At 40.1% G+C, this 22,475-nt stretch overlaps 1 protein-coding gene across 1 annotated transcript in view; it reads left to right on the top strand.

The window, feature by feature from the left end:
• ZDHHC15 (zinc finger DHHC-type palmitoyltransferase 15) overlaps nt 1–22,475 on the top strand; it is a 236,292-nt gene that overhangs the window by 148,635 nt on the left and 65,182 nt on the right. The window contains exon 5 of the mRNA XM_010592707.3: nt 18,932–19,001. Coding sequence (XP_010591009.1) covers nt 18,932–19,001 — 70 coding nt within the window. The remainder of the gene's footprint in view (nt 1–18,931; nt 19,002–22,475) is intronic.

Raw genomic sequence — 22,475 nt, 5'->3', positions numbered from 1 at the left:
TTATGCATTGCCGGTGGAAATGTAAAATGGTACAAACATTTTGAAAAACAATATGGTGCTTCCTTAAAAAGCTAGAAATCGAAATACCATATGGTCCAGCCATCTATTCCTAAGAGTATATCCTGGAGAAATAAGAGCCATCACATGATAGACATATGTACACTCATGTTCATTGCAGCATTATTCGCAACATCAAAAAGATGGGAACAACCTAAGTGCCCATCAACAGATGAATGGATAAACAAACTATGGTGCATACACACAATGGAATACTATGCAACAATAAAGAATAATGATGAATCTGCAAAACATCTCACTATATGGATCAATCTGGAGGGAATTATGCTGAGTGTAATAAGTCAGTCACAAAAGGACAAATACTTCATGCTACCACTATTATAAATACTCATGAAAAGGTTTACACACAGAAAGAAACAATCTTTGGTGGTTACTAGGGAGGGTAGGTGTGGGGAGGGATAAACACTAACTAGACAAAGATAAGTGGTAACTTTGGTGAAGAGAAAGTACCCAATTCTACGTAAGTCAGCACATCTTGACCAATGCCAGGTCATGGAATCTTCATAGACACATCCAGGCTCCCTGAGAGCTAGAATTACTGGGCTGAGTGCTGGGGACCATGGCCTTGAGGGACATCTAGCTTAGTTGGCATAACATAGTTTATAAAGAAAATGTTCTACATCCTACTTTGGTGAGTAGTATCTTGGGTCTTAAAAGCTTGTGAGTGGCCATGTAAGATACTCCACTGGTCCCACCCCATCTGTAGCAAGAGAAAATGAAAAACCGAGAGTCACAACGGAAAGATTAGTCCAGAGGACAAACAGAGCACAACTACCATAGCCTCCACCAGACTGAGTCCAGAACAAGTTGATGGTGCCTGGCTACTACCACCAACTGCTCTGATAGGGATGACAATAGAGGGTCCCAGACAGAGCTGGAGAAAAATGTAGTACAAAATTCTAACCCACAAGAAAAGACTACACTTACTGGTCTGACACAGACTGGAGAAACTCCAAGAGTATGGCCTCCACACACCCTTTTAACTCAGTACTGAAGTCACTCCTGAGGTTCACCCTTCAGCCAAAGATGGGACAGGACCATAAAACAAAATGAGACTAAGTGGACACAGCAGCTCAGGGGCAGGGACAAGAAGGCAGGAGGGGACGGGAAAGCTGGTAACAGAGAACCCAGAGTCCAGAGGCAGAGAGTATTGACATGTCATGGGTTTGGCAACCAATGTCACAAAACAATATGTGCATTAATTGTTTAATGAGAAACTAATTTGGTCTGTAAACTTTCATCTAAAGTAAAATGAAAAAAAAATTGCAGCCTTCAAACCCCGTGATGCAGTTGTATTCTGTACTATAGGGTTGGTATGAGTCAGAATTGACTTGAAGGCAGTGTTTTTTGTTTGTTTTTAATGGCCTTACAAGAAGAGAAGAGACACAGAGGTAGACACACAAGGAGAACACTCTGAAGGCATATATTGAAGTGGACATGTCTATAAGCCAAGGGACACAAAGGAATGCTTGCGGCCACCAGAAGCTGGAAGAGGCAAGGAAGGATCCTCCCCTAGAGCCTTGAGAGAGAATATGATCCTGTCCACACCTTGTTTTCGAACTTCTAGCCTCCAGAACTGTGAGAGAATAAATTTCTGTTGTTTTAAACCACCCAGTTTGTGGTAATTTGTTACGGCAGACTTAGGCAATGAATATAGCAGTAGATGGACACAGCTAAACTCATGCTGCAGAGCCAGTACAGTGGCTGCCACTGCTGAACTCAGAGGTGAGTGTGCCTAAATGTTGAATCTAAGCCATGTCCTCGGTTTCTCGCCACAAAGGTGGATGGGAAAGTGAGCATCTGACCTTTGCAGTTTTATAGTAATGGTTCTGCCTTATAAGATGGAGAAACCCCAACCGAGATAGATATTCAAATAAATGTTCACCGTAACATCCAAAAATAATAACAAAAATAAAAATAAAGATCTCTTTAATGTGTTAAAAAGCAAAAATGTCACTTTAAGGACTAAGGTACGCCTGATCTAAGCCATGGTGTTTTCAATCACCTCATATGCATGTGAAAGCTGGACAATGAATAAGGAAGACCAAAGAAGAATCAATGCCTTTGAATTATGGTGTTGGTGAGGAATATTTGATATACTATGGACTGCCAAAAGAACAAACAAATCTGTCTTGGAAGAAGTATAACCAGAATGCTCCTTAGAAGCAAGGATGGCAAGATTACATCTCACATACTTTGGACATATTATCAGGGAGGATCAGTTCCTGAAGGACATCATGCTTGGTAAAGTAGATGGTCAGCAAAAAAGAGGAAGACCCTCCATGAGATGGATTGACACAGTGGCTGCAACAATGGACTTAAGCATATCTGCTGTTAGGAGGATGGTGCAGGGCAGTATTTCCTTCTGTTGTACATAGATAGGGTCTCTATGAATTGGAACCAACTCAACAGCACCTAACAACAACAGCATCAGATATTAATTACTTATTGTTAGCTAGCTAGGAAGTCAATGGCATGGTGGTTGTAATTTTTAAATGTCTATGCATACTGAAATATTTATAGTTTGAAGTGATACAGTGTCTGAGATTTGCTTTAAAATTTTCAAGTCAAAAGCCAGTGTAGGGAATAGATTAAACAAAATGGCACAATGTTGATAATTGTTGAAGCTGTGTATCAGTACATGGGGTTCATTATACTATTATATCTACTTTTAGTGTATTTTGAAAATTTGCATAACAGTAATTTTTTAATTTTATTTCATTTTTTCTTGTTAAGAATAAACACAGCAGAACATACACGAATTCAGCTGTTTCTACATGTACAATTCAGTGACATTGATTATATTCTTCAAGTTGTGCAACCATCCTCATACTCTTTTTCCAAAGTGTTCCTTCCCCAATAATATAAACTCACTGCCCTCTAAGTTTCCTATCTAATCTTTCGAGTTGCTATTGTCAATTTGATCCCATATAGATAGTTCTTAAAAGAGGATGGTACTCAAGGCAGCCACTCTTTACTAGTTAAACTAAACTATTCTTTGGTTTTAAGACTTCAGGGGGTATTTTTTGTATAATGCTTAAAGATAGTCACAGGGCAATAGTTTTGGGGGTTCATCCAGCCTCAGTGGCTCCAGGAAGTCTGGGTTCCATGAGAATTTGAAGTTTATTCTGTATTTTCCCTCCTTTTCATCAGGATTCTTCTATACAGTCTTTGATCAAAATGTTCAATAACGGTAGCCAGGCACCATCTAGTTCTTCTGGTCTCATGGCAAAGGAGGCAGTTGTTCATGGAGGCAATTAGCCACACATTCCATTTCCTCCTCCTATTCCTAACTCTCTTTCTTCCTCTGTTGCTCCAGGTAAATAGAGACCAATTGTTGTACCTTGGATGACCGCTTGCAAGCTTTTAAAACCCCAGACACTTTGTAGCCAACTAGGAGGTAGGAAAGAATCACTAAACACAATGTTAGGCCAATTAACTGGGATGTCCCATAAGGCCATGACCCTAGACCTCCAAACCAAGAAACCAAATCCCATGACATGTTTGTTTGCATATAAGGAGCCTCAGCAGCTGCTCTTTGTTGTTGTTGTAACTACATTTATCACACAACATTTGCCAATTCAGCTTTTAACAGGTGTACAACTTATGCATGTGTGTGTGTATATATATATATATGTATATATAAACTTCGACAGCTTAACAACAGAAAGACAAATAACCAATCATAAAATGGGCAAAGAACTTGAATAAACATTTCACCAAAGAGGACATTCAAATGACCATCAAACATATGAAAAGATGCTATTCAAAACCACAATGAGATACCAGTTCACTCCTACTAGGATCGACGCCTTTGAATTATGGTGTTGGACTTCCAGAAGAACAAACAAATCTGTTTTGAAAGAAGTACAGCTAGAATGATCCTTAGAAGCAGGGATGGTGAGACTATGTCTCACCTACTTTGGACATGTTGTCAGGAAGGAACAGTCCCTGGAGAAGGACATCAGGCCTGGTAAACTAGACTGTCAGGGAAAAAGAAGACCCTCAACAAGATGTATTGACACAGTGGCTACAACAATTGGCTCAAGGATAACGATTGTGAGGATGGTGCAGGACTGGGCAGTGTTTTGTTCTGTTTTATATAGTGTTGCTATGAATCTGAACCAACTCGATGGCACCTAACAACAACAACAGGATAACTAAGATTGAAAAAACAAAACAAAACATAAAATAACAAATGTTGGTGAGAATGTGGGGAAATCGGAATCCTTACCCAATTGCTGGTGGAAATGTAAAATGGCACAGTTGTGGAAAATGTGAGGCGATTCCTCAAAAAACTAAAAACAGAACTACCATATGACTCAGCAATTCCACTCCTAGGTATATGCCTAAAAGACTTGAAAGCAGAGACTCAGAGACTTGTACACCAATGTTCATTGCAGCAGTATTCACTATAGCCAAAAGGTGGAAACAACCTAAATGCCCGTCAATGGATGAATGGATAAACAAAATGTAGTACATACATACAATGGAATACTACTCGGCCAGAAAGAGAAATGAAGTCTTGACACATGCTACAACATGGATGGAGCTTGAACATATGCTGAGTGAAATAAGTCAATCACAGAAGGACAAATATTGTATGACCTCACTTATATAAAAAGATAAGAACAGGCACATGTATAGAGACTAAAGTTTATTAGTGGTTACCAGGGGTGGGAGGGAGGAACGGGGTGGTTATTGCTCATGGAGCACTGAGTTTCTGTTTATGGTGATGGAAGAATCACATTGTTTATGGGTCATGGTTGTACAGCCGATTAATGTAATTGATGTCAACAAGTTGTATACTTGTAAAAAGTTGAATTGGGATAATACTAATTTTTAAAAGGTGCCTACTGTGTGTGAGCCACTCTTGCATGCATTGGGAATACAGGGTTGAACAAGACAGGCAAGGTCCCAGCCCTTATAGAGTTTTGATTCTGGTGAAAGGGAGACAGACAGGAAATTATCTATATAATGTCAGACAGTAGTAAACAGAATGATGTAATACAGTAAAGGTCATAAACTAGAGGCATATGGGCTGAATTGGACCCAAAGATATATTTTGTTTCATCTATGTATGCCTTTTTAAACTTCACATTTTGTTAAAAGTTTTTAACAATTATTTCCACATAAAAATCCAGATTTAGGGTTACTCTTGAAAATTCAGATGCTCTGTCAACATTTGATTTGCATACTCACTGGCAAAAATTAGCTGAAGCTGAGTAGTGGCCACTGTCTTTAGACAGGGCATGAATTCTCATGTTTCACCATAACCCCAAATTGGCCGACCCCCAGAGGCATATCTTTGCAGCCCCTATGATAAAGTGTAATAAGAAAAGTTTTTCTGAGGAAATGCCATTTGAGCTGAGAACTAAATGATAAAGAGGTTCTAGCCATGTAAAGAGTAGAGAGACGAGCATTCCAGTCAGAAGGAACTGCAAGTGCAAAAGGCCCTGAGACAGGAGCAAGCTTGGAATGTCAGAAGAGCAGACAGGCAGCGAATGTTGCTGGAGCATAGTAGGTGGAGAGTGGGACAAGATGAGACTGAAGCAGTAGGCAAAGGAGATGATGCAGGCCATGGTAAGGAGTCTGAATTTTATCTAAGGATGTTGGAAATCTACTGAGCATTTTAAGAGGAAAGCGATATGATCTTACTTTTTTTTTTTTTTAACAGATCACCTTGGCTACTCTATAGAGAATGTATTGTACAGGGCAAGAATGAAACCAGAGTGATCAGTTAGCCAGCTATTGCAGTTGTCTAGGTGAGAGATGATGGTGGCTTTAACTAGGGTATTCTCATGATATGCTGAAGGAGCTAAACCTCAATTATTCCCATGATCTGGTCAACACCACCACCCATCCACCCACCCCCCCCCCCGCCATTTCTAGAAATGAACACAAAACTGCTGATTAGCAGTCCATTATGTTGAATCTCAAAAAAAAATCAGCCAGTGTAAACCCTATGGATCACAACAGTCCCATCCCGTTGTGCATGGGGTTGCCGTGAGTTGGGGGCTGATTCAACAGAAGTTAACAACATGTTGAATCAGATATGTGTGGAATTATTATATTAGCTCAAATTGTTCATATATTTTAGTTGTCACACTTAATAACACAGTCATACTCTACAATCAAACATAGTCACACTCTATCAGTGAGCACAGAGAAAATGAGAGGGAAAGGAAAATGCCTTTCATTTAAGGGAAAGCAAGGAAGAAAAATAGGGTGTGAGAGAGGAATGGAGGGAGGAAGGGAAGGATGGAGAGAGAAATGATTTTTTTTTTATTGTGGTAGAATATATATAACAAAACATTTTCCATTTCAACCATTTTTACATGTATAATTCAGGGATATTAATTACATTCAGTCACCACTATCCATTTCCAGTTTTTTTTCCTCACCCTTAACAGAAACTCAGTATCCCTTAAGCAATAACTCCCTCTTTCCCGAACCTACCTGTCCCTGGTTACCACTAATAAACTTTGGTCTCTATTAAAAAAAAATGCCAATTTTAGATATTTCATATAAATGAGGTCATACAATATTTGCCCTTTTCTGTCTGAATTATTTCACTCAGCATAATATTTTTTTAAATAATTTTTATTGTACTTTAAGTGAAAGTTTACAAATCAAGTCAGTCTGTTACACATAAGCCTATATACACACCTTACTACATACTCCCATTTACTCTCCCCCTAATGAGTCAGCCGGTTCATCCATACCGTACCATGTATCAGAACTTCATTTCTCTTTATGGCTTAATAATATTCCAAATGGTTTGCACTCAACTACTAACCTAAAGGTTAATGGTTCAAACCTCCTCAGTGGCACCATGGAGGAAAGGCCTGGTGATCTGCTTTCATAAAGATTATAGCCAAGAAAACCCCATGGGGCAGTTCTACTCTGTAACACATGGAGTTGCCATGAGTCGTAATTAATTTGACAGCAACAAGTTTGTATATAGCACATTTTATTTATCCATTCATTTGTTGATGGACGCTTGGTTTTTTTCCACCTTTTGGCTGTTGCGAATAATGCTGCAATGAACATTGTTATACAAGTGTCTGTTTGGGCCCCTGCTTTCAAGTCTCTTGGGTATGTACATTAAGAGTAGAATTGCTGGGTTCATATGGCAATTCTATGTTTAACTTTTTGAAGAACCACGAAATTGTTTTTCACAGAGGCTGTACCATTGTACAGTCCCACCAGCAATGGATGAGGGTTCCAATTTCTCCACATCCTTGCCAACACTTGTTACTTTCGCTTTTTCTGATAATAGCCATCCGAGCGGGGGTGAAGTGGTATCTCATTGTGGTTTGGGTTTGCATTTTCCTAACGACCAGTGACATGGAGCATCTTTTCATGTGCTTAATGGCCATTTGTATATCTTCTTTGGTGAAATATCTGCTCAAGTCCTTTGCCCATTTTTTGTTTGGGTTGTCTGTCTTTTTGTTGTTGAGTTGAAATTCTGTGTATATTCTGGATATAAAACCCTTATCAGATATATGGTTCCCAAATGTTTTCTACCCCTCTCTAGGTTTACCCTTCACTTTGTTGATAAAGTCCTTCGATATGCAAAATTTTTAAAATTTTGATGAAGCCCAGTTTATCTATTTTGCCTTTTGTTGCTCGTGCTTTTTGTGTTCTGGCTATGAATCCGTTGTCAAAAACTAGGTCCCAAAACATTACTGTTTTGTTGTAAAAGTTTTATGGTTTTAACTCTTACATTTAGGTCATTAATCCATTTTGGGGTAATTTTTGTATATGGCATAAGGTATTGGTTCAACTTCATTCTTTCGCATGTGGAGATCCAGTTGTCCTGGCACTATTTATTGAAAAGACTATATACTTTCTGCATCGAATGGACTTAGCACTTTCATCGAAAATCAACTGATTGTAGATGCATGGGTTTATTTCTGGACTCTCAATTGTATTCCATTGGTATATGTGTTTGTCATTATAGCAGTACCAGACTGTTTTGATTACTGTAGTTTTATAGTACGTTTGGAAATTGGTAGATGTGAGTCCTCCTATTTTGTTCTTTTTCAATTTTGCTTTTGGCTATTTTGGGTCCTTGCAATTCCATATAAGTTTGTGGACTGGCTTTTGCATTTCTGCAAAGAAGGCTGATGGATTTTTTTGTGTGTGTGAAATATATACACAGCAAAAGATATACCATTTCAACAATTTCTGCATGTACAGGCAGTCCCCAGGTTATGAACATCTGACCTATGTACAACCTGTAGTTATAAATCAACCCCTGTAAAGCCTATCAGGAAAAAACTGACTCAGCATTCAGCCGGAGCTCCCACAGTGGGCCGTACTTCTCCCACGTGTGCAGGTGCGGCAGCGGGTACTTTGGCGCAGCTGGCAGCTGACAGGCCTCTGCAACATGGTGTGTCCAGCCCTGGGCTGGCAGCAGTGAGCAGAGAACCCACATGCACCCTCCTCCCTTGGTGCTTGGAAAGGGCTGGCCCCACTGTCTGCGTACCCCAAGCACCACTGCTCCACTCCACATGTCAGGCTTGCGGGTAGTGGCAACCAAAGGCCGGCATGTGGGTGCCTCACTCTATGTGTTCTCCTAGTACAACCAGTCAGTGCGCCGTGCTGAGCACATGACCAGGCCTCCGCAGCACATCCTTACCCAGCTTAGCCCACTCCATCCTGCTGGACCCTCTGTGTAGCCCAGGGCCATCACAGCACCTCTCTGGGCTTCTGTTTCCACTACCTGACACATGTGGAATTTCACGATTGCAGTGGTTTTTTTGGTGGCTGGGGGGGGCGCTCTTAGATTCCTGACCTCTGTATGTCCATATGGTTTCCAGGGACCCATGGAGAACTTCAGATTTGGGTTTCCCTAAGCGTCCTCTTCACAACCCTTGTTCCCTGAACTCTTGGCGTAACCTGAGCGGCACTTTCTTCCTTGCACCTTGAGGCACAGGCCTCATAGTTGGTGTGTGGGCTTGACAGGTCTGGTGAGCAGGTGATGGGAGAATGATCTCTCTGGCCCCAGCATCATCCTACCCATGTGCCCAACCCTCCCTGGCTCTGAGGAGAAGGGTTCAAAACCCAACAGAAACACAGCCCATTGGTACAACGTAGATTTTTTAGTTCAAAGTCTACAATAAAGTCTAATTGGTCTCAAAGATTTTACAGAACAGAATCTACTGAGTATTTTCGATAACATTTGCCCAGTAGGTATCTCTTCAACTCTGGAGAAGGTATATACAATGGTTCATAATAACAAATGGGTGCTACCTTGCAACATGCATCAAAACATTATTATTGGCGGGGCCAAGATGGCGGACTAGGTGGACGCTACTGTGGATCCCTCTTGCAACAAAGACTCGGAAAAACAAGTGAATCGATCACATACATAACAATCTACAAACTCTGAACAACAAACACAGACTTAGAGATGGAGAACGAACAAATACGGGCAGACAGCGATCGTTTTCAGAACCAGGAGCCAGCGTACCAGGCAGGTGACCTTTGGAGCCCGATCTGGGGCAGAGCCCAGGGGGGCAGACGGCACAGACAAGGGGCCCAGCCCTGCCCCCCGAACTCATCCCGGGAGGGAGCCTAGCTGGTTGGCGCGGGTGGCGTAGCGGCGCAGCTGGTAGGAGAAGCACCCGCGAGGCAGTGACTGATCTTGGAGCGGGGAGAGTAGCGTTCCAGCCGGGGAGCCGTCCCGCCGGGAGTTTGGCGGGAAGCGGGCGGGGCGCTAGCGTGGGGATCAGCTATATTTCCCTAAAGCGACCCCGGGGGCGGGCCCAGACATTCGTGCAGGCGACGCCCACCCAGTTCTCGCGAGCGCTGCGACGCACCGGACGGAGAAGTCCCCGGGAGGAAGTGACAGGTCTTGGAGTGGGGAGAGCAGCGCCCCAGCCGGGGAGCCGTCCCGCTGGGATATTGGCAGCCGCGGGCAGAGCGTGAATGCGGGAATCAGCTCTATATTCTGAGGTGCTACACTCCTAACTCTCTGATCCCTCCACCACCCTCCCCAGGCGGCTCTATTAACATCCGAATACCCGGAGCCAGAGGGAGAATTCAGATAGGGATCTGACTGCATTTTTTTTAGCTGATTACCTGGAAAAACTAGTTTCCCAGTGATGGCTCGGAGACAGCAGTCCATATCAAACCACATAAAGAAACAGACCATGACAGCTTCTCCAACCCCCCAAACAAAAGAATCAAAATCTTTCCCAAATGAAGATACAATCCTGGAATTATCAGATACAGAATATAAAAAACTAATTTACAGAATGCTTACAGACATCACAAATGAAATTAGGCTAACTGCAGAAAAAGCCAAGGAACACACTGATAAAACTGTTGAAGAACTCAAAAAGATTATTCAAGAACATAGTGGAAAAATTAATAAGTTGCAAGAATCCATAGAGAGACAGCATGTAGAAATCCAAAAGATTAACAATAAAATTACAGAATTAGACAACGCAATAGAAAGTCAGAGGAGCAGACTCGAGCAATTAGAATGTAGACTGGGACTTCTGGAGGACCAGGGAATCAACACCAACATAGCTGAAAAAAAATCAGATAAAAAAATTAAAAAAATGAAGAAACCCTAACAATCATGTGGGACTCTATCAAGAAGGATAACTTGCGAGTGATTGGAGTCCCAGAACAGGGAGGGGGGACAGAAAACACAGAGAAAATAGTTGAAGAACTCCTGAAACAAAACTTCCCTGACATCATGAAAGACGAAAGGATATCTATCCAAGATGCTCATCGAACCCCATTTAAGATTGATCCAAAAAGAAAAACACCAAGACATATTATCATCAAACTTGCCAAAACCAAAGACAAACAGAAAATTTTAAAAGCAGCCAGGGAGAAAAGAAAGGTTTCCTTCAAGGGAGAATCAATAAGAATAAGTTCAGACTACTCAGCAGAAACCATGCAGGCAAGAAGGGAATGGGACGACGTATACAGAGCACTGAAGGAGAAAAACTGCCAACCAAGGATCATATATCCAGCAAAACTCTCTCTGAAATATGAAGGAGAAATTAAGATATTTACAGATAAACACAAGTTTAGAGAATTTGCAAAAACTAAACCAAGACTGCAAGAAATGCTAAAGGAGATTGTTTGGCCGGATGACCAATAATATCAGGTACCAGCACAATACAAGGTCACAAAACAGAACATCCTGATATCAACGCAACTCAAATAGGGAAAGCACAAAAACAAACAAATTAAGATTAATTCTAAAAAATAAATAAACAAAATAATACACATAACAGGAAATCATGGAAATCAACAGATAAACGATCACAATAATCAAAAAGAGGGACTAAATATAGGAGGCATTGAACTGCAAGATGGAGAGTGATACAAGGCGATATAGAACGATACAAGTTAGGTTTTTACTTAGAAAAATAGGGGTAAATAACAAGGTAACCACAAAAAGGAATATCAATTCCATAACTCAATGAAAAAGCCAAGAAAAACGTAACGACTCAACTAACATAAAGTTAAACATTATCAAAATGAGGATCTCACAATCTACTAAAAAAACCGTCTCAGCACAAAAAAGTATGTAGAAAAATGAAATGGCCAACAACCCACATGAAAAGGCATCAAAATGACAGCACTAAAAACTTACTTATCTATAATTATGCTGAATATAAATGGACTAAATGCACCAATAAAGAGACCGAGAGTCACGAACTGGATAAAGAAACACGATCCATCTATATGCTGCCTACAAGAGACACACCTTAGACTTAGAGACACAAACAAACTAAAACTCAAAGGATGCAAAAAAATATATCAAGCAAACAATAAGCAAAAAAGAAGAGGAGTAGCAATATTAATTTCTGACAAAATAGACTTTAGACTTCAATCCGCCACAAAGGATAAAGAAGGACACTATATAATGATAAAAGGGACAATTGATCAGGAAGACATAACCATATTAAATATTTATGTACCCAATGACAGGGCTGCAAGATACATAAATCAAATTTTAACAGAATTGAAAAGTGAGATAGACACCTCCACATTTATAGTAGGAGACTTCAACACACCACTTTCGGAGAAGGACAGGACATCCAGTAAGAAGCTCAATAGAGACACGGAAGACCTACTTACAACAATGTACCAACTTGACCTCATTGACTTATACAGAACCCTCCACCCAACTGCTCAAAATATACTTTTTTTTCTAGTGCACATGGAACATTCTCTAGAATAGACCACATATTAGGTCATAAAACAAATCTTTGCAAAATCCAAAACATCGAAATATTACAAAGCATCTTCTCAGACCACAAGGCAATGAAGCTAGAAATCAATAACAGAAAAACTAGGGAAAAGAAATCAAATACTTGGAAAATGAACAATACCCTCCTGAAAAAAGACTGGGTTATAAAAGACATCAAGGAGGGAATAAGGAAATTCTTAGAAAGCAACGAGAATGAAAATACTTCCTATCAAAACCTCTGGGACACAGCAAAAGCAGTGCTCAGAGGCCAATTTATATTGATTAATGCACACATACATAAAGAAGAAAGAGCCAAAATCAGAGAACTGCCCCAACAACTTGAACAAATAGAAAGTGAGCAACAAAAGAACCCATCAGGCACCAGAAGAAAACAAATAATAAAAATTAGAGCTGAACTAAATGAATTAGAGAACAGAAAAACAATTGAAAGAATTAACAAAGCCAAAAGCTGGTTCTTTGAAAAAATTAACAAAATTGATAAACCATTGGCTAGACTGTCTAAAGAAAAACAGGAAAGGAAACAACCCGAATAAGAAACGAGAAGGACCACATCACAACAGAGCCAAATGAAATTAAAAGAATCATTTCAGATTACTACGTAAAATTGTACTCTAACAAATTTGAAAACCTAGAAGAAATGGATAAATTCTTGGAACTATACTACCTACCTAAACTAACACATTCAGAAGTAGAACAACTAAATAGACCCATAACAAAAAAAGAGATTGAAACGGTAATTAAAAAACTTCCAACAAAAAAAAGTCCTGGCCCAGACGGCTTCACTGCAGAGTTCTACCAAACCTTCAGAGAAGACTTAACACCACTACTACTGAAGGTATTTAAAAACATAGAAAAAGACGGAATACTACCCAACTCATTCTATGAAGCTACCATCTCCCTGATACCAAAACCAGGTAAAGACATTACAAAAAAAGAAAATTATAGACCTATATCCCGCATGAACATAGATGCAAAAATCCTCAACAAAATTCTAGCCAATAGAATCCAACAACACATCAAAAAAATAATTCACCCTGATCAAGTGGGATTTATACCAGGTATGCAAGGCTGGTTTAATATCAGAAACACCATTAATGTAATCCATCACATAAATAAAACAAAAGATAAAAACCACATGATCTTATCAATAGATGCAGAAAAGGCATTTGACAAAGTTCAACACCCATTTATGATAAAAACTCTTACCAAAATAGGAATTGAAGGAAAATTCCTCAGCATAATAAAGGGCATCTATGCAAAGCCAACAGCCAATATCACTCTAAATGGAGAGAACCTGAAAGCATTTCCCTTGAGAACGGGAACCAGACAAGGATGCCCTTTATCACCGCTCTTATTCAACATCATGCTAGAAGTCCTAGCCAGGGCAATTAGGCTAGACAAAGAAATAAAGGGTATCCAGCTTGGCAAGGAGGAAGTAAAGCTATCACTATTTGCAGATGACATGATCGTATACATGGAAAACCCTAAGGAATCCTCCAGAAAACTAGTGAAACTAACAGAAGAGTTTGGAAGAGTCTCAGGTTATAAAATAAACACAAAAATCAATTGGATTCCTCTACATCAACAAAAAGAACACCGAAGAGGAAATAACCAAATCAATACCATTCACAGTAGCCCCCAAGAAGATAAAATACTTAGGAATAAATATTACCAAGGATGTAAAAGACCTATACAAAGAAAACTATAAAACTCTGCTACAAGAAATTCAAAAGGACATACTTAAGTGGAAAAACATACCCTGCTCATGGATAGGAAGACTTAACATAGTAAAAATGTCTATTCTACCAAAAGCCATCTATACATGTAACACACTTCCAATCCAAATACCAATGTCATATTTTAAGGTGATAGAGAAACAAATCACTAATTTCATATGGAAGGGAAAGAAGCCCCGGATAAGCAAAGCATTACTGAAAAAGAAGAAGAAAGTGGGAGGCCTCACTCTACCTCATTTCAGAACCTATTATACAGCTACAGTAGTCAAAACAGCCTGGTACTGGTAGAACAACAGGCACATAGACCAATGGAACAGAATTGAGAACCCAGATATAAGTCCATCCACGTATGAGCAGCTGATATTTGACAAAGGACCAGTGTCAGTCAATTGGGGAAATGATAGTCTTTTTAACAAATGGTGCTGGCATAACTGGATATCCATTTGCAAAAGAATGAAACAGGACCCATACCTCACACCATGCACAAAAACTAACTCCAAGTGATCAAAGACCTAAACATAAAGACTAAAACGATAAAGATCATGGAAGAAAAAATAGGATCAACCCTAGGAGCCCTAATACAGGGCATAAACAGAATACAAAACATTACCAAAAATGATGAAGAGAAACCAGATAACTGGGAGCTCCTAAAAATCAAACACCTATGCTCATCTAAAGACTTCACCAAAAGAGTAAAAAGACCACCTACAGACTGGGAAAGAATATTCAGCTATGACATCTCAGACCAGCGCCTGATCTCTAAAATCTACATGATTCTGTCAAAACTCAACCACAAAAAGACAAACAACCCAATCAAGAAGTGGGCAAAGGATATGAACACACATTTCACTAAAGAAGATATTCACGCTGCCAACAGACACATGAGAAAATGCTCCCGATCATTAGCCATTAGAGAAATGCAAATTAAAACTACGATGAGATTCCATCTCACACCAACTAGACTGGCATTAATCCAAAAAACACAAAATAATAAATGTTGGAGAGGCTGCGGAGAGATTGGAACTCTCATACACTGCTGGTGGGATTGTAAAATGGTACAACCACTTTGGAAATCCATCTGGCGTTATCTTAAACAGTTAGAAATAGAACTACCATACAACCCAGAAATCCCACTCCTCGGAATATACCCTAGAGATACAAGAGCCTTCACACAAACAGATATATGCACACCCATGTTTATTGCAGCTCTGTTTACAATAGCAAAAAGCTGGAAGCAACCAATATGTCCGTCAACGGATGAATGGGTAAATAAATTGTGGTATATGCACACAATGGAATACTACGCATCGATAAAGAACAGTGACGAATCTCTGAAACATTTTATAACATGGAGGAATCTGGAAGGCATTATGCTGAGGGAAATGAGTCAGTTGCAAAAGGACAAATATTGTATAAGACCACTATTATAAGATCTTGAGAAATAGAAAAAACGGAGAAGAACACATACTTTTGTGGTTACAAAGCGGGGAGGGAGGGAGGGAGGGAGGGAGGGAGAGGGTTTTTTATTGATCAGTTAGTAAATAAGAACTGCTTTGGGTGAAGGGAAAGACAACACTCAATACAAGGAAGGTCAGCCTAATTGGACTGGACTAAAAACAAAGAGGTTTCCGGGATAAAATGAATGCTTCAAAGGTCAGCGGAGCAGGGCCTGGGGTCTGGGGAACTTCGTTTGAGGGGACTTCTAAGTCAATGGGCAAAACAATTCTATTATGGAAACATTCTGCATCCCACTTTGAAATGTGGCGTCTGGGGTCCTAAATGCCAACAAGCGGCCATCTAAGATACATCAGTTGGTCTCAACCCACCTGGAGCAAAGGCAAAGGAAGAACACCAAGGTCACACAACAACTAAGAACCCAAGAGACAGAAAGGGCCACATGAACCAGAGACCTACATTATCCTGAGACCAGAAGAACTAGTTGGTGCCCGGCCACAATCGATATCTGCCCTGTCAGGGAGCACAACAGACAACTCCTGAGGGAGCAGGAGACCAATGGGATACAGACCCCAAATTCTCATAAAAAGACAATACTTAATGGTTTCACTGCGACTAGAGGAATTCCGGAGGCAATGCTCCCCAGACCTTCTGATGGCACAGGACAGGAACCATCCCCGAAGACAATTCATCAGGCATGAAAAGGACTGGTCAGCGGGGGGGAGAGAGATGCTGATGAAGAGTGAGCTAATTAAATCAGGTGGACACTGGAGAGTGTGTTGGCAACTCTTGACTGGAGGGGGGATGGGAAGATAGAGAGAGAGGGAAGACGGCAAAATTGGCACGAAACGAGAGACTGAAAGGGCTGACTCAATAGGGGGAGAGCAAGTGGGAGAAGGGAGTAAGATGTATGTAAACTTACATGTGACAGACTGATTGGAATGGTAAATGTTCACTTGAAGCTTAATAAAAATTAATTAAAAAAACGTTATCATTATTATTATGTTTTAGTGTATCTGGAAGTGTTTTCTTTCATGTTTTTTATGCCTAGAAAAGTACATTATATACTAAGACAAACATTTGACAAACTGATGTTAGATACGAACCGTACCTAACTGTTCCGACTTACATATAAATTTGACTTAAAGAGAGAGTTAGGAACGGAAGCTCATTTGTAATACAGGACTGCCTATACAATTCAGTGACTTTGATGACATTCTTCAAGCTGTGCAACCATTCTTGCTATAATTTTCCAAATTATTCCAGCACTATTAATATAAACTCACTGCCCCAAGCTTCTCATCTGTCATGGATTGAATTGCGTCCTCCCAAAAATGTGTGTATCAATTTGGCTGGACCATGATTCCCAGTATTGTGTGATTATTCACCATTTTGTCATCTGATGTGATTTTCCTATGTGTTGTAAATCCTGCCTCTATGATGTTAATGAGGGGGGATGGGCGTCAGTTGTGTTGATGAGGCAGGACTAAATCTATAAGATTGAATTGTGTGTTGAGCAGGTTTCTTTTGGGGTGTAAAAGGGAGTGGACCTCATAAGCAGAGCACGTCCTTTGGACCTGAGGTTCCTGTGTGGAGAAGCTCCTAGTCCAGGGGAAGACTGATGAGAAGGCCGACAGAGAAAACTTTCCTCTGGAGCTGATGGCCTGAACTTGGACTTTTAGCCTACTTTACTATAAGGAAATAAATTTTTCTTTGTTAAAGCCATCTACTTGTGGTATTTCCGTTATAGTAGCACTAGATGACTAAGACATCATCTAACCTTTTGAACTGCTGTTGTCAATTTGATCCCCCATAGATAATTCTTTAAAAGAGCACAATGCTAAAGGCAGACATACTTTACTGGTATATAGAAACACAATTGATTTTTGCATATTGACCTTGTACCCTGTGACTTTGCTGAATTAATTTATTAGGTCTAGTAGCTTTCTTGTGGATTCTTTGGGTTTTTCCATATATAGAATCATGTTATTTTTGAAAAGGGATAGTTTACTTCTTCCTTGTCTGGCTGGAACTTCCGGTACAGTATTGAATCGTAGTGGTGGGAGCAGCCGTTTTTGTCTTGTTCTTGATCCTAAGGGGAAAACTCTCAGTCTTTTCTCCATTGAGTATTTTCATAAGTGCCTTTTATCAGATTAAGGAATTTTTCTTCTATTACTAGTTTGTTGAGTATTTTTATCATGAAAGGGTATTAGATTTTGTCAAATACCTTTTCTGTATCAATTGAGATGATTATGTAGTTCTTTTCCTTTGTTCTATTAATATGGTATATTACAATGATTTACCTTGTAGTGTTGAATCACCTTTACATTCCTGGGATAAATCCCACTTGGTCATGGTATATAATCTTTTTAATGTGGTGTTGGAGTCGGTTTGTTAGCATTTTGTTGAGGATTTTTGCATCTATATTCATAAGGGATATTGGTCTGTAGTTTTCTTGTGGTTTCTTTGTCTGGTTTTGATATCAAGATAATGCTTGCATCTTGAATGAGTTAGGAAGTATCCCCTCCTATTTCATGAAGAGTTTGAGAAGGATTTGTGTCAATTCTTCTTTAAATGTTCAGGAGAACTCACCAGTGGAGGCAGCTGCTCCAGGACTTTTGGGGGGGAAGATATTTGATTATTGATTCAATCTCTTCACTTGTTTTGGTTCTTTTGATATTTTCTATTTCTTCATGAGTCACTTTATGTGCTTCAGGAATTTGCTCCTTTCATCTAAGTTATCTAATTTGTTGGCATAGGATTTTTGAAAAAATGATTTTTTGTATCAGACTTATGAGTTGGAGAGAACCTTGAATGAGTCAGAAAAACTCTGTAATGGTCCCAATTGTGTCATTCACTTGCTGTGTGACCTTGGGCAAGTCACTTGACATGGCCTAGGTCTTTATCTATGAAATAATCGTTTGAACTGATTTCTCTAGAATGTGTCTTCTATTCTCCAAATTGTTGTTCTGAGAACCACTTTCTTTACCATAATGTTGGAGTTTTATCCACCTGATACAATCTAGCCTCTAAAGACAAGAGATAAATTATGAATGCTTGTTTTCAGACAGGGAAGTTGGGTTAAACAGAGGCTAAGAGATTTGCCCAAGATCACTCAAACAGTTGATAGTATAGTTTGTTTTATAATACAAAAATCTTATGATCATATATCAATATATGAAAGCTTTTCTACTCTACCCATGTCCCCCAGAAAGTGTTTACAAGATTAATCCAACAGGGAAAAAATACATAACACAATTTATCTGGTCGATCTTCTTTTTGATTGATAACTTGAAGTGCAATTAGTTGACTACCCTTAATCAGTGTATAACAAGCCATCCAGCTAGGCTAGTAAGATATATGGTCTTATATTGAGTTCTAATCAGTGCTAACTATCTTATCTTTCCTACAGCTGTACGATTTTGTGACCGATGCCATTTAATCAAGCCAGACCGCTGCCACCACTGCTCTGTCTGTGCCATGTAAGTGACAGCCATATTTCTCCTAAGCTGATCCTAAAATGTAACCATGCCTGAATTAAGAACATTTCCTTTCAATCATGATGAACTCATGTCAAATACCTTTATGGGGATCATGATGATTCACCTATTATAAAGATAGGAAAGAGAAATAAAACCCCACTTAAAAAAAAATAAGCTATTTTAGAACATTTTTAGATTTACAGAATTATTGCAAAGATGTATAGTTTCCTTATACCCCACAACCATGTCATCTGTTATTAACATTTTACATTAGTACGGTACATTTGTTACAATTAAGGAACCAATATTGATACATTGTTTTTAAACTAAAGTCCATACCTTATTTAGTGTTTCTCATTTTCCGTAATGTCCTTTCTCTGTCCCAGGATCAGATCTAGGATACTATATTACATTTAGTAGTCATGTCTCCTTATAGCCCTTCTTGGCTGTGACAGTTCAGACTTCACTTGTTTTTGATGACCTTGACAGTTTTGAGGAGTACTAGTCAGGTATTTTGCATAATGTCCCTCAGTTTGAGTTTGTTGATGTTTTTCTCATGATTAGACTGGGGTAATGTGTTTGTCGTACTGTGGTGGCTTGTGTGTTGCTGTGATGCTAGAAGCTATAATACCACCGGTATTTCAAGTACCAGCAAGGTCACCCATGGTGGACAGGTTTCAGCTGAGCTTCCAGACTAAGAGAGACTAGGAAGAAGGACCTGGCAGTCTACTTCCGGAAAAAATTGACCAGGAAAACCTTTTGAATAACGGTGATACATTGTCTGATATAGTGCCAGAAGATGTGTCTTTCAGGTTGGACAGCACTCAAAATATGACTGGGAAAGGGCTGCCTCCTCAAAGTAGAGTTGAACCTAATGATGCAGGTGGAATAAATCTTTCTGGACCCTCATTTACTGATGTGGCATGACTAAAAATGAGAAGAAACAGCTGCAAACATCCATTAATAGTTGGACTATGGAATGTACAAAGTATGAATCTAGGAAAATTGGATATCATAAAAATGAAATGAAATGCTTAAAGATCAATATCCTAGGCATTAGTGAGCTGAAATGGACTGGTATTGGCCATTTTGAATGAGACAATCATATGGTCTACTCTGCCGGTGTCTTAGGCTGGGTTGTCTGGAGAAACAAAACCAGTACATTGTATAAATATATAGAGAGAGAGTTTTATATCAAGGAAATGGCTCACGAGGTTGTAGAGACTGAAAAGCCCAAAGTCAATGGGTCAGACCTGGAGGCTTCTCCTGGCTCACAGGCTGCAGAGACTGATGAATACCAAGATTGGAAAGCAAGATGGCGGGTAAGCTGCTAGCTCAACTCCCAAGAACTGGAGGTCAGATGTATAGGAGCCAACTGCAGGATCCAGAGTGAGCAAAAGCCCGAGAGCCATGCCAGAAAGTCTTCCTATATTGGATGCAGGCCACACGCCCAAGGAAACTCTTTCAACTGATTGGCTACTCACAGCAGATTCCATCATGAAGGTGATCACACTGTATCAGATCTTATCATAGGTGTAATTATGTCATTATACCACTGCCAAACTACATCATAAGTGTCAAACCACAATCACAGCCCACCCAAGGTGACACACAACTTTAATGATCATAGTCCACCCCTTGTCAACATGACACCTGTACACATCTCAAACCATGCATAATCTCTAAATAAAGAATTATAAAGTCATACTTGTACCTAACAAGATACAACTAACACGCGTACAACCAAAAACACACTAGTCCTGTTTATATCTTATATTTTATAAGTGAAGAAAATGAAAATATTTGATGCATACATATAAGGAAGAAATACTCATAACAATTACAGTCCTCATTTCTGCAACTGGTCACATGATCATAACTGGTATGTAGAACTACCTTCTTCCACCACTCATTCCATATTCCTGTTGCCCTCAGCAAGCAGGTCTGCTGGTCATGATTCTTTGCCTGGAGGAGTGACTCAAACATTCATTCCCAAAGGGAGTGGGTCATTAGTAGTCATGTCAGAATTGGGTTGCCGTAGTTTTCAGTTGACTTTAATTACAAGGCACGGTTGTACTAAGAGACGCCCTAAGGAATCTCCTGCATTCTAGACATACTCTTCTTTACCTCTATTATGTAATGTCAACCCAATTTCCTTTTGGTAATCAGGATCAATCACACCAGTCAATATGGTAATTTCCTTCTTTACCTGTTGAACCAGAGGCATAAGGAGACCAAAGTGGCCAGTTGGCATTATTAACTTCCAATTCAGTAGAATCAGTGATGAGTCTACAGGTAGGAGTATTCCCCTCTTTGGACCTAAGATCTCTACACCTGCAAAGCATAGGATGGTGGGCACAGGAAGCAAAAATTTTGTGAGTGAGTCACTAGGGTAATAGTGAGTGGTACCACTCCCATTTCCACCCCTTGATTCCTGGGCCCATGAATCTTGGCTATGGCAGAAACAGCACCATATATTGGACCCTAGTTTAGAACAAATACAGCCTCCTGGAAAACGCTGCCCCAACCCTGCAACGTATTGCCACCTAGCTGGCATCATAACTGTGTCTTTAGAAGGCCATTCCATGATTCTGTCAAGCCAGCTGCTTTAGGATGACATGGTAAGACCAGTGAATTCCATGAGCATGGGCCCATTGCCGCACTTCATTTGCTGTGAAGTGAGTCCCGTGGTCTGAGGTGATGCTGTTTGGGATACCATACGGGTGGATAAGGCATTCTGTAAGTCCACGGATGGTAGTTTGGGCAGAAGCATTGTGTGCAGGGAAGGCAAATCCATATCCAGAGTAAGTATCTATTCCAGTAAGAACAAAATGCTGCCCTATGCATGATGAAAGCGGCCCAATGTAATCAACCTGCGACCAGGTTGCTGGCTGATCACCTCAAGGAATGGTGCCATGTTGGGGACTCAGTGTTAGCCTTTGCTGCTGGAAGATTGGGCACTCAGCAGTAGCTGTAGCGCAGTTGGCCTTGGTAAGTGGAAGTCCATGTTTCTGAGCCCATGCACAATCTCCATCCCTGCCACCATGGTCACTTTGTACATGAGTCCATTGGGCAATGACCAGAGTGGCTAGGGAAAGAGAATGACTGGTTTCCACAGAATGCTTCATCCTATCCACTTGATTATTAAAATTCTTCCCTGCTAAGGTCACCCTTTGGTGAACACTCATATGACACAAATGTATTCACTACTTTGGCCCATTCAGAGAGGTCCATCCACATGCCTCTTCCCCATATCTCCTTGTCTCCAATTTTACAATCATGTTCCTTCAAAGTCCCTGATAATCCAGCCAAACCACTGGCCAGAGCCCACAAATCAGTATACAATCACACATCTGACCATTTTTCCTTCCAAGCAAAGTGAGCAACCAAGTGGACTGTTTGAAGTTCTGCCTATTAGGAGGATTTCCTTTCACCACTGTCCTTCAGGGAAGTCCCAGAAAGTGGGACCAAATT

This window comes from Loxodonta africana, chromosome X (assembly GCF_030014295.1).
Source record: "Loxodonta africana isolate mLoxAfr1 chromosome X, mLoxAfr1.hap2, whole genome shotgun sequence".
Taxonomy (NCBI): domain Eukaryota; kingdom Metazoa; phylum Chordata; class Mammalia; order Proboscidea; family Elephantidae; genus Loxodonta; species Loxodonta africana.
This window is presented reverse-complemented; position numbering and strand designations above follow the sequence as displayed.